This window comes from Phyllobates terribilis, unplaced genomic scaffold (genome assembly GCF_046119375.1).
Source record: "Phyllobates terribilis strain yellow unplaced genomic scaffold, ASM4611937v1 Scaffold_1__5_contigs__length_1240528914, whole genome shotgun sequence".
Classification (NCBI taxonomy): domain Eukaryota; kingdom Metazoa; phylum Chordata; class Amphibia; order Anura; family Dendrobatidae; genus Phyllobates; species Phyllobates terribilis.
Genome location: NW_027362761.1, coordinates 204965017 through 204982676, shown reverse-complemented (window position 1 = coordinate 204982676; position 17660 = coordinate 204965017). Strand labels below are relative to the sequence as shown.

At 44.8% G+C, this 17660-nt stretch overlaps 1 protein-coding gene across 3 annotated transcripts in view; it reads left to right on the top strand.

Moving 5' to 3' along the window:
- The window catches only part of GOLM1 (golgi membrane protein 1), a 104353-nt gene that overhangs the window by 72819 nt on the left and 13874 nt on the right, over window positions 1–17660 (top strand). For all 3 annotated transcript variants that reach the window (XM_073670946.1, XM_073670947.1, XM_073670945.1), the window contains 2 exons: window positions 3980–4106; window positions 11690–11828. In XM_073670946.1, coding sequence (XP_073527047.1) covers window positions 3980–4106; window positions 11690–11828 — 266 coding nt within the window. The remainder of the gene's footprint in view (window positions 1–3979; window positions 4107–11689; window positions 11829–17660) is intronic.

Genomic DNA, 17660 nt, shown 5'->3' with positions numbered 1-17660 from the left:
AGTTGAATGTGTTGACAACAAAATCACGCAAAAATCATCAATGGAAATCAAATTTATTAACCAATGGAGGCATGGATTTGGAGTCACCCCCAAAATTAAAGTGGAAAAACACACTACAGGCTGATCCAACTTTGATGTAATGTCCTTAAAACAAGTCAAAATGAGGCTCAGTATTGTGTGTGGCCTCCACGTGCCTGTATGACCTCCCTACAACGCATGGGTATGCTCCTGATGAGGTTCCGGATGGTCTCCTGTGGGATCTCCTCCCAGACCTGGACTAAAGCATCCACCAACTCCTGGACAGTCTGTGGTGCAATGTGACGTTGGTGGATGGAGCGAGACATGAGCACATCTGGGACATCAATCAGATTCAGGTCTGGGGAACGGGCGGGCCAGTCCATAGCTTCATTGCCTTCATCTTGCAGGAACTGCTGACACACTCCACCCACATGAGGTCTGGCATTGTCCTGCATTAGGAGGAACCCAGGGCCAACCGCACCAGCATATGGTCTCACAAGGGGTCTGAGGATCTCATCTCGGTACCTAATGACAGTCAGGCTACCTCTGGCGAGTACATGGAGGGCTGAGCGGCCCTCCAAAGAAATGCCACCCCACACCATTACTGACCCACTGCCAAACCGGTCATGCTGAAGGATGTTGCAGGCAGCAGATCGCTCTCCACGGCGTCTCCAGACTCTGTCACGTCTGTCACATGTGCTCAGTGTGAACCTGCTTTCATCTGTGAAGAGCACAGGGCGCCAGTGGCGACTTTGCCAATCCTGGTGTTCTGTGGCTAATGCCAAGCGTCCTGCACGGTGTTGGGCTGTGAGCACAACCTCCATCTGTGGATGTCGGGCCCTCATACCACCCTCATGGAGTTGGTTTCTAACCGTTTGTGCAGACACATGCACATTTGTGGTCTGCTGGAGGTGATTTTGCAGGGCTCTGGCAGTGCTCCTCCTGTTCCTCCTTGCACAAAGGCGGAGATAGCGATCCTCCTGCTGGGTTGTTGCCCTCCTACTGCCCCTTACATTTTCGAAATGTTATACTTTTTTTTTTTTTCTAAAACCTTTTTTACATTTTTTGAGAAATTTTAAGATATTGAATAGGATGGTGTCATTTCATTTGCCCTCCTGATTTTCATGTATGGATGTAAGTCCATGGTAGCTATGTGCATGCGAAAGGTGTAAACTTCAGTTTCATTGGGCTACACATCCATCAATTTTCCACAATTAGTGGAATGTTTTGTATTTTTTTCTATTTCAGTTCATAAACAGACCTGCTTGTTCTGTGTTCCATGGACTTCTGTCATACCATTCAGTGTTCACTGGGAGCCTATTTCTTTCAGATGATGTGAAATATGAACCTTTTTTCTAACGTTTCAACATACAACTTGTGTGCAATTAAATTAACTAGTGTTAATGAAATCTTTATAACAAGTTATTAGTTAAAAATGCCCTTAGATGAGCATGAGTAGCTTAGCTAAAATGTGGCTTTAGGTCATTGTCTAAATTATATATTCCTGTACCTCTGGTTTAAAGAGAACTTGTCAGCTGATACATGCTGCCCAATCTGTGGCCAACATGTATCAGGTACTGGCTGTATAATCTCAGCCAGGTATGATTGACATACTTTAAAAGCTGCACATAGGCAGAGGCCTGTTAGTCCAGAGCAGCATATACAGTGCATTGTGAAAGTATTTGGCCCCCTTGAACTTTTCTACCTTTTGCCACATTTCAGTTTTTAATTTGTTAAAAAAGTTTAAAATATCCAATAAATTTCATTCCACTTCACGATTGTGTCCCACTTGTTGATTCTTCCCAAAAAATGTAGAATTTTATATCTTTATGTTTGAAGCCAGAAATGTGGCAAAAGGTAGAAAAGTTTGAGGGGGCCAAATACTTTCACAATGCACTGTATATATAGGCAGAGGCCTGTTAGAAAATTGGTGACATGTACAATTCTTATTTCACCGGCTGTATATGGACTAAGTAAACATAGGTGCTATTGACATGAACTTCTCTCAACCCCTCCAATCCTCACAGGCAAAGAAATCAAACCATAGATAACTATAAATTAAGTGGTGTAATAATGAGAAATGACACCCGGAAAAATTATTGAACACTCTTCAGAAATGTAATTTATACTTCGTACAAAAGCCTTTGTTGGTGAGGACAGCTTCAAACCACCTGTATTGCGATAGTTGCATGCATTGCTCAGGTGTGATTTTGGCCCATTCTTCCACACAAACACTCTTCGAATTCTGAAGTGTCAGTGAGCTCCTTCTATTAACTCTGAGCTTTAGTTCCTTCCATAAATTGTCTATTGGATTCAGGTCAGGTGATTGGCTGGGCCATTCTAGAAGCTTTATTTTCTTTCTATGAAACGAGTTGAAAGTTTCCTTGGCTGTGTGTTTGGGATCATTATCTTGCTGAAATGTCCACCCTCATTTCATCTTCATCATCCTGATAGATGTCAACAGATTTTTAGTAAGAATGTCTCTGTAGATTTGTCCATTCATCCTTCCTTCAATTATATAAAGTTTGCCAGTGCCGTATGCTGAAAAACAGTCCCACAGCATGATGTTCCCACCTCCAAACTTCACATTGTGTTTTTGGCCTCCAAATATTGTGGTATAATTTGACATTCAAAGAGTTCAATTTTGGTCTCCTCTGACCAGATTAGATTTGCTCTTTCCTTGTGTATATATGCACATATGTGTGTATGTGAGAGAGAGATACACACCGTTAAATCCAGAAATATTTGGACAGTGTTCGCATCTTTGCGATTCAACCTCTACATGCCGCTATTTTGTATTTAAAATAAAACAGCTGAGATTAAATTGAAGTGTAGGCGTTCAGGTTTAGTTAAGGGGGTTGAACAAAAATATCCTGTGAAATGTTTTGGCAATTGCAACCATTTTTCTACAAAGCCTCCTCATTTAAGGGGTGCCAAAGTAAAATGTTCATTTTTAATGCTTAGAAGAGAATCCTTTGCAGGCAACGATTGACTGAAGTCTGGAAGTCATGGACGTCACCGAACACTGGGTTTCCTCCCTTGTGATGCTTTGCCAGGTCTTTACCGCTGATGACTTCAGTTGTTGCTTGTTTGTGGGTCTTTCTGCCTTATGTTTTGTCTTAAAGGGATTTTCCCACGAACAAAGTACATTAAGTAATAGATCTTGGAATAATAATAAGTTCCACAATTGGATGTGTTTAAATAAAATATTCCTGTGCTGAGATAATCTTATAAATGTGTCCCTGCTGTGTACTGTGTAATGGCTGTGTCTGACTGTGCAGGAACATGGTCTGATCATACCACAGCTCCTGGGCAGGGAAGGAAGCAAAAGAGTATAGAGACATTAGAGCAGGGGATCACAGCTGATTCTGTTTGTGAGGCAAAACATTTCACTGCCTGTGTTTTAAGCAATGTTTTATCTCAAAGATAGAAAAGCTGTGATCCCCTGCTGTAATGTCTGTATTTTCTTTTGCTTCCTCCCCTGCCAAGGAGCTGAGAGGGAGACCTGAATAACTTGTGAAGTGTGCAGTTTATATGACCTATTTAGGTGACATGTGTTTCTGACATATTAGCTAACATGTCCATTCTCTAAAAATAATGTATATCTGCTTTTATCCATATTGATTGATGTTGTATTTCAATTTAATTCTGTTTTACTAATGGGGTTGTTGAGAACTGTATATACATGCACCTACATTTTCCGCATAGCTTCAGCAACGCTTTTCAAATATGTACTTCAGTCGTGTTCCATAGATGTGATCGCTATACAAAATATTTCATAAAACGACCATACGTGATGGTGTTAGGATCGGTATTTGAGTAGATAACCTCATATCTGATGTTTTATCCAGCTTAAATCTCCCATCCATGTGTTTAATATTATTATATTCGAGTTTGTTATCTTTTTTCCTTAACTGCAGTATTTCTACCTTGTTAATGATTTTACTATTGTTATTTAAAGGGCACAGTGCAGTAATAAGATAGCGGAGGTTAATGAGCAGTGTGAGGAAAAGATCCGCAGATTGATGGGAAGGAATATGAAGCCAGAGAATGAGGATGAAGAAAAGGACACAATTAAGTTTGAGAAGGTAAAGATGGGATGGAATTTTCTTTGAGTGATTTCTACACATAGATATGCCCAGTTTATGCTCCTTCCAACTGCTCCTCGGCAAGATCCATACACTCGGTGGCGTACTGCAAATTGCCACTATGGGGCTCATAAGCCGAGGGGGCCCAGTGCTGGCTCCAGACCTCCCACCCGGCATCGTACTTTCAACTGTAACTCCCTCTTCTATCATTCTTCCCTTGCGTCTGAGTGTTGACTCTCGGCGCAGCAGGTGTGATGACCTCACTATAGTGTACCTGTTGCACATAGATATATAGATCTCTATCTATATCTCTTCCCTTGAGAAAGTAGGACCCGCTCCATGCAAAACGCGCGTCGGGAAGCGGAACGGAGCTTACCCACCACCGTGGGCTTCAGTCTCTCTCAGGGTGAGCCTTTGCACTATTTTGAGATATCCTTTCAGGTCTTCCCCTCAAATGTCTCATCAATTCCAGACCCCGGCATATCATTTATCTCAGCCATTAACCTTTTGGGCCATGGGATTTTGCTTAAATATTAATTAACTCTCTGTGGGGGTTTTTTCTGTTCAATACTCAGATTACCTTACCTTATAACCCCCTAATGGGTTTGATAGGTTTCCTGGGTTGCTGATGTCCTGGCTGCCTTTTTGTGACTATTCTTCCCCGTCCCACGACACATGTCTGTTATTTATATATTGTACTTTTATGAATTTATATGTGATTAACCCTAGAACGCATACCTGGGGCCTCGCAGGCCCGCCCTGTTAATTGTTTTCTATTTTCTGCAAGATTACTTTAGTTAGAATTTTGAAACTCTAGGTATTCCTCTGGTATATAGTTGTTTGTCATTTTTGTTTGAGTTATTCCATGTTATTTGCACACGGGCCTAAAAGGCCCCAGGTATGAGAAAAAGTAGATTTTTATGGTCATGCGTTCTAGGGTTAATAAAATTATTGATTTTATCCATCTTTCCAACAAAACTCCATTTTTTCTTTTGTTGTTCTATATGCTTTGGAGTGGTTTCTTAGTAGTGGCTCATATCCACAGTACGGATTGATGTGCCTGCTATTATTACAATTTTTTTTTTTTGTACTATATATAATATATATAGCTCTATCTATTTTTTTTCTTTTTAATCATTGAGTACATTGTGGAGGTATTATACTGTTTATGGGGGGTGTTCAGGGTGTGGGGTACATTATGTTATATGGAAGGCAATGTGAGGCCCTTTATACTATACGAAAGGCTATTTGGGGGACCATTCTAATATATGGAGTGCTATGTTGGGGCCATTATACTATTTAAATGGCTATGTGGGGCCACTATAATATTTGGAGGGTTATCTGGGGGCCGTTACAGTATTTGAAGGGGTATGGGGGGCATTATACTATATGGGAACCTTTATACTTTATGGAGGGCTATTTGGGGTGTCATAATGTTTGCAGGTACTATGTGGGGGGCCATTATACTGTTTGCAGGTACTATGTGGGGGGTCATTATATGGTTTGCAGGGCCATGTGGAGGCCGATTATACTGTATGGAGGGCTGTGTGGGGGGTCACAATTGGGGCATCATACTGTGTTGGGGTCACCATATTTTGCCCGGGGGGAGAGCGGAGGTTTGCTGTAGGGTCATCATACTTTGTGTGTGGAGGGTACTTTGGAGGAATTCACTGTGGGGATATGATGCTGTATATGGGGGCACTTACTCTGTAAGGGCTGCAAGGTTGTGAGGGATGCTCTTCTGTGACGAATATTATTTATTCATTTTCTGGGGCCCAATTAAAACTTCTGCTATTGGGCGCTGTGATTTCTATGTACGTCTCTGCATACACTTTATTCCCAGTGTACATGACTTTCCCTGTCTGGGCCTTTATATCCCCCACACCCGGATTCAGACAGGGATATTCCTGTACTCTGTTTGGCTATAGTGGCCAGATATGCACAGTATATCCTAGAAATATTCTGCAAATAAAAGGGTTCTGTTGTTCCCTTTTGATCAAGCTCTTTTTCTCATAATTGAAGCCATCTGTAGATTGGAAACCTAATTATTTTGGTGTCTTATCATTTGCAGTAGTATACCAATGGATGGATGTGTTTTTTTGTTTTTAAACTTCATTTTTATTGAAAGTTTTAGTACATACACATCAAGAGTAACATCTCAAAATGACAAAAGTTCAAACTTTTTTTATTCCAAAAAATGCAAAATAAGAATGTTAAGGGCGATGGCTAAAGGAAGAGGAGGTAGGGTGGGGGTGGAAGGGAAGTGTGCCCAGAGGTAGAAAAATCCCATATAATGGATGGGGTTTGTTAAGAAGAATTGGAAGCTATAGATAATTGTAAACACAGAGGTGGTATAGTGGAGGGAGGATGGCTGCTGTATTTTGCCCAGGGCGACTAGATTTTTTTTCCGAATGTATCCATTTTGTCAAATAATTTCAAAAAATTTCACATGCTCATATACCAGGAGATCTGTTTCTTCACTTCATTGAGGTGCAGACCTGGTTTTCTCCAGGTATCGATGTTTTAATAAGCCACTCTAAGGACACTTTGGCCCCAATTCTTCTTTTGCCTATTCTTTTTTTTCTTTTCAATATTTTTCATTTTTTGTCTTGTGGTATTGGTTGCCGTGTTTGGTGCCAAATCTATCAAAATGGTGCACGCGATTCATAAAAGTCAAAAATTAGTCTGTCTTCCTGTCTTGAATTTTTTATACCAAAAGCCTCAAAAATTTGCGCATACTCAAAAATACACCTTGGGGGACTGGAGTGAAGTTGTGGCAAATTTTATGACTTTTTAAAAAGTCACAGTTGATGAATCAGACGAAACATCTAAAATTGCTAAACAGCGAGCACATATAAAATAGACTTAAAAAAAGGAGCAAAAAGAATAAGGCATTGAGTGGAAACAAAAAAATGGCACAAAACTAGATAAAAACAGGCACAAAGGCAATGATGAATCAGGGCAAGTATGTAGTACCTTGAGTCATTCTTGGAGCCTTAAAAGATGGTCCGACATGTAAGTTAATTTTCTTACGAAATCTCTAATTATTTAATGCAGTAATCTAAACTATTTTCTCTATCGCTTCATTGGGGGACACCAGAAACCATGGGTGTATACTGCTGCCACTGCGTTCAGACCCGTCTCTACCATCTTGTTGTGTTTTACTAATTCTTTCCCTTTTTTCTTTCAGATACAGCTTTGGGCAACAGGGCGTAACTGCTGACACTGATTTCCTACCTTTAGGGACCGAGAGAACAGTGTGGTGTCACCCACATCGTCCACTCTCTTGTCTAACAAGCAGGACCCTTTTTTTGCCACCCAACACTTCAAGCGTGTCTTGGGGCGGCTCATGGCGGACGGTGTTGCCTTCCCCCCGCCAGCCATCTCATCGGAGCGGGCCGGGAGGAAGACTGTGGTCACTGGCCCAGGGTTGACAGTCTTCTGCACCGTCTGGGACCAAAGGCGGTGCGGGAAGGAAGACGCAAAGATTCCAGTGACCCCCCCCCCCCCCCCCCACTCTCTCATCCTCGGGGGCTCCTGATGCCGTCTTCAGAACCGTGAAGGAGTCGGGACCACGTCTGGATGCAAGTATCCCTTCCTTCCATAGTTCCCTGTAACTGGGAACGGGGCTCCACAGACGAAGAGACATGTGTTAGCAAGAGGTGTTATATGCGCTCCCAAGCGCATATAGCTCCTCCGTTTCTGCAATAGTTTCTGCCACGACATCCATGCGTCTGCGGGCGCTCGCGGCTTCTAGCTTGCTCGCCGCTCCATAAATACGGCTGTCTGTGGCTCTCAGCATTTCACCACCCGTCTAACTGCAGATGCCTTCGGCCCCGGCGTAGCTCCAGCCACATGTTCGTGCATGCACTGCGGACGCCTACAGCGCCCGGCATATTTCCAGCTGCAATATTTGTGGATCTCTATCTTAGCAACACCGGGGTCTCCACACAGGACCAGGTAGGCCCATTCCATTCTGACCGACCATCAGGCTTTACTTCCCTTACCAGGGGTCCCCAGGTTTTTACCCAAGAGGAGCGTCCCCCTTTTTTCTCCCCTCACCCCATTGGTTCTGGCCATTACTATAGTCAGCTCATTCGAAAACCATAGTGTTTGTGTGGCATCTCTTTCCAAACCCATAGTGTTTGTGGGCCATCCCACTCCAAAGCCATAGCTCTTGTAGGGCATCTCATCCCAAACCTATAGTGTTTGTAGGGCATCCCACTCCAAAGCCATAGCTCTTGTAGGGCATCTCATCCCAAACCTATAGTGTTTGTGGGGCATCCCACTCCAAAGCCATAGCGCTTGTGGGGCATCTCATCCCAAACCCAGAGTGTTTGTGGGGCATCTCCTTCCAAAACCATTGTGTTAGAGACAATATAGTTTGGGAGACACCTCGTTCCAGAGCCATAGAGTCTATGGTCACAACTTTTCTTTTTTTTTTTTTTTTTTTTTTAAAAAAGGGTGCTTTCTCTCGTCAGGATCTTACTACAGAACCATAAGGTTTGGAACATCCCTGGCTATGAACTGTATGGGTTTATGGACTTCATCATTCCAGACCAAGCATCGCTGCTCTGACCACAGATTCATACAAGTCTCTCGGGAGCCTCCCGCCGCCAGGGATGAGAGCGCACCCCCTCCACCGAGTAGGTTGCCTCTCTATTTCTGTCAATACCGACCTAACCAACAAATCTCAGTCATTGGTTGAGGTCCACTTGCGGCTATCTAATAATCCATCCGCCTCTGCAGCTCTGATCAGTTCCTCCTGAATCAGATACACGCAACCATGACAGACCTTATATAGAAGCCGGTTCACTCCCACTCAACGTCTGGACCACCATCCAGGTTCACTTCCATGATTCCCATTCCTCTCTCCCAAAGGCAGTCCTGGGGTCTGTCCCTAATCCCCTGTCACTTAAATCTCAACTCTAAGTTACAGGATATGATGCACAGCTGGACAACAGTTATCAGCAATGAAAGACTGAAACACAAATGCAAACAACACAGTAAAGATAAATCCTATCCCAATGGACCCATGTTATTGCATATAAGACTCATGAAAAGAACGGGCCATCGTCTTGTAACAGTAAAGGGAAGGAGGGGTTTGTTCCTCTGTGAAGCAGAGAAACAAATAGATGGCCACACAAGTTCAAAATGGTAAAGAGGTAAGAAAATTCCTTTATTAACACATGTAGTAAACACAAATTACAGAGATAAATGCGGACAACAGAGTGGACACAGAGTGCTGGATCCACATGGTTAAAACAATGTTAAAAACCGTGACACAGCACCCGAAAGGTCAGCCTATATAGCAAATGGGACTATAAGGGGGACAGCAACAGGGTCACATGTATTAATAAATATATACACACATATAGAATACCCTTTCCCAAATAATACCCCCAATACAATAATATCCCATCACAATCAAAATACCCAGCAACAAAAGGGGTTAAAACCCTTATATAGATAGAAGTAATGTAAACAATAGATCATAAATAAGCTGAAATAGCTGTGTACCTGGGTAAGGCCACCAGACAGGCTCTGCTACCATCACCCCGACGCACTTTTCGGTAGGAAAACCTTTTTCAAGGGGTTCAGTTATCAGCAGACTGAATCAAGAAGACTATCCCTCTCCCATGGAGCCCTCTGTCTCCCTCAAGAAGACTAGACGCTCAATTCATGTTGTTCCTCCATCCACGAAGATTCCATCGGAGAGTCCCTACAGACAGGGGGAACTTTCAGGATAAGGTATTAAGATCAGGTAACATTCTGAGATCTTTGTTCCTGCTGCCCAGTTCCTCTAATGGATTCCTCGGATATTGCCACATCGCATGGCACTCCCTTCTAGGTATATACAGGAGCCGCACTGCCTGTCCCTAGGGATAGGATTCGCTAGGTATGTACTATAACCCGTCCTATTCGGACAGCGCCTCTGCAGTCTATAGTAGGACTCAGGAGCAGGGTGCTATATCACCACTGCTATTTATGGGCAGACAGGCCATCATCCACCCTTACCTCTGCTACAGAGAGTTACTTATGCGTCAACTGTCTGATACTTTCTCAACATCCTTCTGTAGGTCAGACCCAATAGCTTTTTTTCCCTATGGCAGACATCCACTTGGTGTCCACAGCCACGTCTAGGGAAAGGTTCCTTATGTTAACTGTTACTGGCTCTCTGGCTGTTATCCATAGCGGATCGGAACTACTACCTCCCTTATCCGCAGCTATAGTGCGGTGGCCTGCTTATACCTACTGTATAGTAATCCATCCACAATCCACAGCCTGTTTGTTTGTCGGTACTCATCTCCCTTGTTTCCTCAGGAACTCGCCACATCAAGTCTTCTTGTACTACACGGTATCTCCGCTCGGCCTCAGCAACGTCAATCTGAATAGGAAGGTCCCTCGTGCAGCAGTGGGCCGACCTTACCTTTTGAGTACTTGTCTCTTCCCACCCTAGGGACTGCTTTAGGAAGTCCCATGGTTTCCTGTGTCCCCCAATGAAGCGATAGAGGAAAGAGGATTTTTGGTACTCACCGTAAAATCCCTTTCTCGGAGCCTTCATTGGGGGACATCACACCCGCCCTTATTTGTGCCATTGTTGGTTCATCTCAAGGTAATCTCTTTATACCTCCTTTTCCTACTGCTTTCTTACAAACTAGTTAGTTCTCTCCTAGTCAGTTGGTGCAGTCTGCTGGAGAGGAGTTAGCCTTTTTTTCTGCCTAGTGTTAGCCTCCTAGTGGCAGCAGCATACACCCATGGTTTCCTGTGTCCCCCAATGAAGGCTCAGAGAAAGGGATTTTATGGTGAGTACCAAAAATCCTCTTTTCTAAGATACTTGAATTGAAAATTTTCTATCCTTCCTTAACTACGCTATCTGTTTTTCTTTTGTTTGATTTTTTTCCCCTACTTACTTTTTGATGACACTTCGTTTGTTTGAGTATCCCAGCATAACCTGGGATTCTCAAAGCATTATCAAGGCCCCTGCGCCCTCCCTGAAACAAAGAGTCAGCAGTCATTTTCGTTTCAAAGGCTGGACTCGTTCCTGCGAGATGTGCACAATAACAGCACACTCTCTCGCCAGCTCAGATTACAGCCAGCAACAAAGCGCAGGGTCAGTGGGTGTGGTCAGAAAACACAGCATGGAAAGACCAGCGCCACCCCCGAAAGTGCGGAGCTGGTTTCTGCATGCCAGGTAGTCGGACAACGCCAACCGACAATGCGCTCCGTTGCTGGCTGTTTACTTCTGATCTGAGTCGGCGAGAGAACGCTCTGTCATTGTGCACAGTGCACAGGAAGTAGCCCTCCCCCTGAAATGAAGGTCACTGTTGACGCATGTACTGGGATTCTTAAATGAAGCATCATCAAAAAGGAAGTAGGGGGTAAAAAAGCAGTTGGTGTAGTTGAGGAAGGATTGGGAATTGTTAAAGTATATTAGAAAATAGTTTCGATTATGACATTAATAGAATTTACGATAAAAATTAGTTTGTATGTCGCACCACCTCTTTAAGAGGAACTAGAGTGTGGCAATAGATGTGTATTGTTATTTTTAATCTTGCTCTTAGTATATGTTTGTCTTTTAGGTTGTGACATCAAAGCAAGATATTAACTTGAAAGCCATTGATAGCAAGGAGGAACCAAAATATAAGACTGTTTTACCAACAGCTGAGAGGCCTTCAGAAAATGCCATTAAAGAGGGTGCTTCACCACCAGAAAATAAAGGTATGCTTCTATTAAGAAAGAAAAATGGTGGCTATATGAACTTAAGTTCAATGGTTGGCCATAGTGAAACTTTAGACACCCACTGCACTGAGGCTTATTGAGATTGGTTTGTTGGCAATTTTTTCCCTGTGGTTTAGTTACTTAGATCCTGCCTCCTGTAATAAGGGACATTTTCTCAAAAAGTAGTGACATTCTAGTATGCTTGTACTTATGTACAGCAGCCAATCTAAAGAGACACAGGTGCTCTGTGAAGGGTGAGGCTAGCATCAAGCAGCAGCCTGAGCCTCTGAGACAGGAGATGCTGATCGGCCGATCACTGAAGATAAGAAATCTTCTGTCACTGGAATAGGGAATTAACTGTAATGTTATCTATACTTTATCTGAAATTTAGATATAGTAGAAGGACGTTTGTCTCGAGAATAGATGGTGATTCTTAGACATTAAAGAGGATATTTCACAATATTTTTTATTGTAAATTGTATATATCACTAAAAAAGAGGCTGCTTAAGATATTTTTTATCTCCAGTGCATTGCGAATATATGAGCTGTTGACTTTTAAGCTGCCCAATATGCAAAATTCGCCATCGACTAAGGGATGCGTTAACAGGTTTTTTTTCCCTCTAGGGGCATTTACTTTTTCCCCTGCATGAGATTCCTAATCATAAGAGGGCAACATGTTACAGGGTAAAAACAAAAGGGCAAACTCTCCCAGAGAACAGGCTTTCCTGCATAATCTGGTGAGATTTAATGTCTGTTCTGATGACTGTAGAACTCCTCACTCTTGTTACTTCCTGACATTACAGCGCCAGTAGGAGGAGAGCTGTGCTGTAATATCATAACTAGTGTTGAGCGATACCTTCCAATATCGGGAAATATCGGATCGGATTGGATCGGACCGATACCCAAAAAGTATCGGATATCGCTGATTCCGATACCGGAAACCAATGCAAGTCAATGGGACAGAAATATCGGAATAAAAATAAACCCTTTCTTTCCTTGTAGGTTAATTCAACATGAAGGAAAACAACTAAGAATAATGTAGAATGTATTGGGGGAGGTGGGGGAGACAATAAAGGCATAGAGGTTTAGCCCAATCAAATGGAATAGCAGGAATGAATATTTTTTTTAAGACGTTCTGAGTTACGGAAATATTGACTATGTTAAGCTTTTTTATATTCTGTCAGATATTTATGTTTCACTACTTCCATGCTCTTCACCTTCTTTTTTACTTCTCCCACACTTTCTCCTTCATCATCCTCAGCATCAGCATCTTTTTCATCAACTTCTTCTTCACCTTCTTCCTATTATTCTTTTTTTTTTTTTACATTCTTCATATTCTTCTTATTCAACTATTATTCTTCTTCATATTCTACTTCTTCATCTTCTTCGTATTCTTCTTCTTCATCATATTCTTATTTGTGACAGGCATTCCTGTAGTTATCTATAAAAGTTTGAACATTACACCTTTCGTTCTGCCCGTCACAAAAGATTTACAACAGGATTTGTCCGCGTTCAGTTTGGCCTGCAGCAGCAGGTCTTTTCCACGGGCACCACGAGGAGGAACGGACTCACCCCGATACACTGCTTAGTCATCTTCTGCTTATAATTTAGATAATATCTTTTGCTCTGATTTTTAGTCTTATGCTTAATGTTCTTCCGCTTTTTGTTCTGCAGCTTCTTGTACTTCTGCTTCTTGGTTTTCTGTCTCTTGTTCTTCTGTATCTTGGTGGTTGTCTTCTTGTTCTTTGTCCTCTTGGTCAGCTTCTTCAGGGTCATCTTCTTGGTCATCTTCGGGGTGGTCTTCGGGGTCCTCGTCTTCTTCGGGGTGGTCTTCGGGGTCCTCGTCGTCTTCGGGGTCCTCGTCTAATTCAGGTTGGTCTTCAGGGTCCTCGTCAGGAAGATCCAGAGTGATTACCAAGAACCATTTCAAAAAGCTTGAACTTGGAAATGTAGCAGAAGGTACAAGAAGGCTGAGGAACTGCCGAGAACCAGCTGATGGTACTGGAACCCGGATGGGTAGCAGAAGGTACAAGAGCCAATGGAACTACCGAGGACCAGCTGACGGTACTGGAACTCTGTTACTAAGCAGGAGGTATCTGTGCCAGAAAGCACTACCAAGGACCAGCAGACGTTGGTGGAACTTGGATACCGCGAAGGAGGCACCTAAGCCAAAGGCGCTGCCGAGAACCAGCTGACGGTACTGGAACCCGGATGGGTAGCAGAAGGTACCCATGTAAAAAAAAGTTGCAAGGCCGCGAGCCGGCCGCAGTTACCAAAACCCACAGTCCTACAGGGGGTGCTTTTCCTATTGGCACTATGGAACCAGCCTTCATTGCCAGATCCCGCAGCCCACATATGAGTCACCTAAACTGCAGGCACCATAGAGTCGGCTAACCCGACCGCAACACGACAGGACAACGCATTGGAGGCAAAGTGACGTTGACACTACCCGGAAACAGCTGGCGTGCTGGAACCAGGCTGGGCAGGAGGGAGTACCCGTGCCAAAGACACTGCTGGGAAACAGCTGGCGGTGCTGGAACCCAGGGTAAATACTAAAAACAGAGTAGAGCAACTGTAAAATCTGTAGTAGTGTGAATGTGGACAGAGCAGGAGAATTTGCCGGACACACAGCAGGGGAACAGCTGACGTTACTGAACCCCAATAACACTGGAGCAAGCGTTGACTGTGCAGACGGCACTTCTGAGCAGCAACTAGCGGTATTGGAGCCCAGGGTAAATACTAAAAACAGAGGAGCCAGAGGTGTAATTGGAGCAAGTTTTAAATCAGTAGTACAGTGGATGTGTACAAAGCAGGAGAATTTGCCGGACACTCAGCTGACGTTACTGAACCCCAATAACACGGCAGCAAGTGTTGACTGTGCAGACAGCACTTCTGAGCGCCAACTGGTGGTGTTGGAGCTCAGGGATAATACTGAAAACAGAGGAGCCAGAGGTGTAATTGGAGCAACTTTAAAATCTGTAGTAGTGTGAATGTGGACAGAGCAGGAGAAATTGCCGTCCGCACAGCAGGGGAACAGCTGACGTTACTGAACCCCAATAACACGGCAGCAAGTGTTGACTGTGCAGACGGCACTTCTGAGCGCCAACTGGCGGTGTTGGAGCTCAGGGATTACAGTTCAGGTGGTAGAAACATGAACACAACAGGAGACCTGGATACTGTTGCCAACCAATTATTTATTCTGGAAGAGGACTGGCAAATTCATGCGAGATCCAGGCCTTGTTCATTTTGAGAAAAGTAAGCCGGTCAACGTTATCGGAGGATAGTCGCATGCGACGGTCTGTTAGTACACCACCTGCGGCACTAAAGACGCGTTCCGATAATACACTAGCAGCAGGGCAAGCTAGCACCTCCAATGCATACTGGCTAAGCTCTGGCCATGTATCCAGCTTACAGACCCAAAACTTGAAGGGAGAAGAGCCGTCTGGGAGTACACTGAGAGGGCAAGACATGTAGTCTGTCACCATCTGACGGAAACGTTGCCTCCTGCTGACTGGAGCCGTCTGTGATGGTGTAGACATTTGTGGCGGCGGGGACACAAAACTTTGCCACATTTGGACCATACTGGTCTTGCCTTGTGCTGAGGCGCTGCTTCTGCTCCCTCTTTGTGCAGAGCTTCCTCCACTGCCTTTATGCACTGAGCTGCTTTGTAAAGCACTAGCAGCACTGCTCTCGGTTGGAATGCAGAACATGATGGAATGCACCAGTGCGTCTTGGTACTCCTGAATTTTACGCTCCCAGTTCAACGGTGTTATGAGGCTTTGTAAGTTGTCCCGGTAGCGAGGATCTAGGAGGGTGGACACCCAATAATCAGCCGTGTTGAGAATGTGGGCGATGCGGCGGTCGTTTCTCAGGCACTGCAGCATGAAATCAACCATGTGCTGCAGACTGCCAACTGGCCAAGAAACGCTGTCCCCTGCTTGAGGCGTGATCTCTGCCTGCTCTGCATCACCCCACCCTCGCTCTAGATACTGACTACTAGAGCATTGTGTACCTCCCTCCTCTGGACAGATGTCTTCCTCCTCCATTGACTCATCCTCCTCACAAAGTGTCCCCTGCCTAGGCCTTTGTGAGGAACCACGTTGCGCAGACTGTAGAGAAGCAGATGGCATTTGTGACTCCTCATCCTCCACCTCTTCCAAAACCTCCTCCCTTAGTGCTTGCAGTGTTTTTTCAAGCAGGCAGATAAGGGGGATAGTCATGCTGACTAGTGCATCATCTGCACTCGCCATCCGCGTGGAATAATCGAAGGCACGCAAAACGTGGCAAATGTCCTTCATAGAGGCCCACTCAGTGGTGGTGAAGTGTGAACTGCGCGCACTGCGACTTGTTTGCGCCTGCAGCAGCTGGTACTCCATTACTGCTGCCTGCTGCTCACACAACCTCTCCAACATGTGTAACGTTGAATTCCACCTGGTGGGTAGGTCACATATGATGCGATGTTCCGGAAGACGTAATCGGCGCTGCAGAGCTGCAATGCGCGATCTTGCGTTGCTGGAACGCCACAAGTGAGCGCACTCTATGCGGACCTTGTGAAGCAGTGCATCAAGATCCGGATAGTCCCTCAAAAAACTCTGCACGACCAAGTTGAGCACATGTGCCAGACATGGGATGTGAGTGAGGTTGCCTAGGCCCAGAGCTGCCACCAGATTTCGGCCATTGTCACACACTACCATGCCTGGCTGGAGATTCGCTGGCACAAACCACACGTCGCTCTGCTGCTTGATGGCATTCCAGAGCTCCTGCGCTGTGTGGCTTCGATTCCCCAAAGAAATTAATTTTAATACGGCCTGTTGACGTTTGGCCACGGCTGTGCTCATATCGGTCACCATAACAGGTAACCGTTCACGGGTCGATGTGGAGGTAGACCGTGACGGCTCCTGCAGCGCTGATTCAGAGGAACTGGAGTATGAGGAGGAGTCAATGTGTACAGACTGGATTCCTGCAATCCTTGGAGTTGGCAGAACACGTACAGCGCCACTCTCAAGATCTGTACCCGGCTCCACAACATTTACCCAATGGGCAGTGAGGGAAAGGTATCGTCCCTGTCCATGCTTACTGGTCCACGCATCGGTGGTTAGGTGGACCTTGCTACTGACGGCGTTTTGTAGTGCATGTTTAATTTTTCCCTCCACATGCTGTTGCAGGGCAGGGACGGCTTGCCTGCTGAAATAAAAGTGGCTGGGCACGTTGTCTTGTGGGCCTGCCAATGCCATAAAGTTACGAAAGGTGTCAGTCTCCACCAGCCTGAATGATAGCATTTCAAGGGCCAGTAGTTTAGCAATGCCAGCATTCCGAGCCTGTGCTCGGGGGTGGTTTGCCGAGTATGGGCGCCTTTTCTCCCATGCCTGTGCTAACGATGGCTGTAGACTGGCCTGGGAGTGTGAGGATGACAGGGAAAGTGGTGCTGTGGGTGGAATTACACTGTGTCTCTGTACAACAGTGCCAGAGATTCTTCCATGGCGATCCTGTGAGGAAGCCGAACCAGCTGTGTGTGAGCTGGAGGAAGAGGCTACAACACGAGCTGAAGAGGTGGTAGGTGGCGCTGTAGGTTGGCCTAGGTCTTCAGTGTGTTTTTGTAACTCCACCACGTGCTTGGTCCGCACAGGTTTCCACATATTTGTGGTATTGAGGTTGCTGACACTTTTCCCTCTTTTCACCTTCTGATTACACAGCTTGCATTTGACAAAGCAAATGTCATCTGCAACTGTGTCAAAAAAGGACCAGGCACTGCAAGTCTTGGGAGCGCCCGCTTTGGATTTTGGAAGAGCCATGCACCTAATGGGTGCCGAAGTGGAGGCTACAGGCAACCAA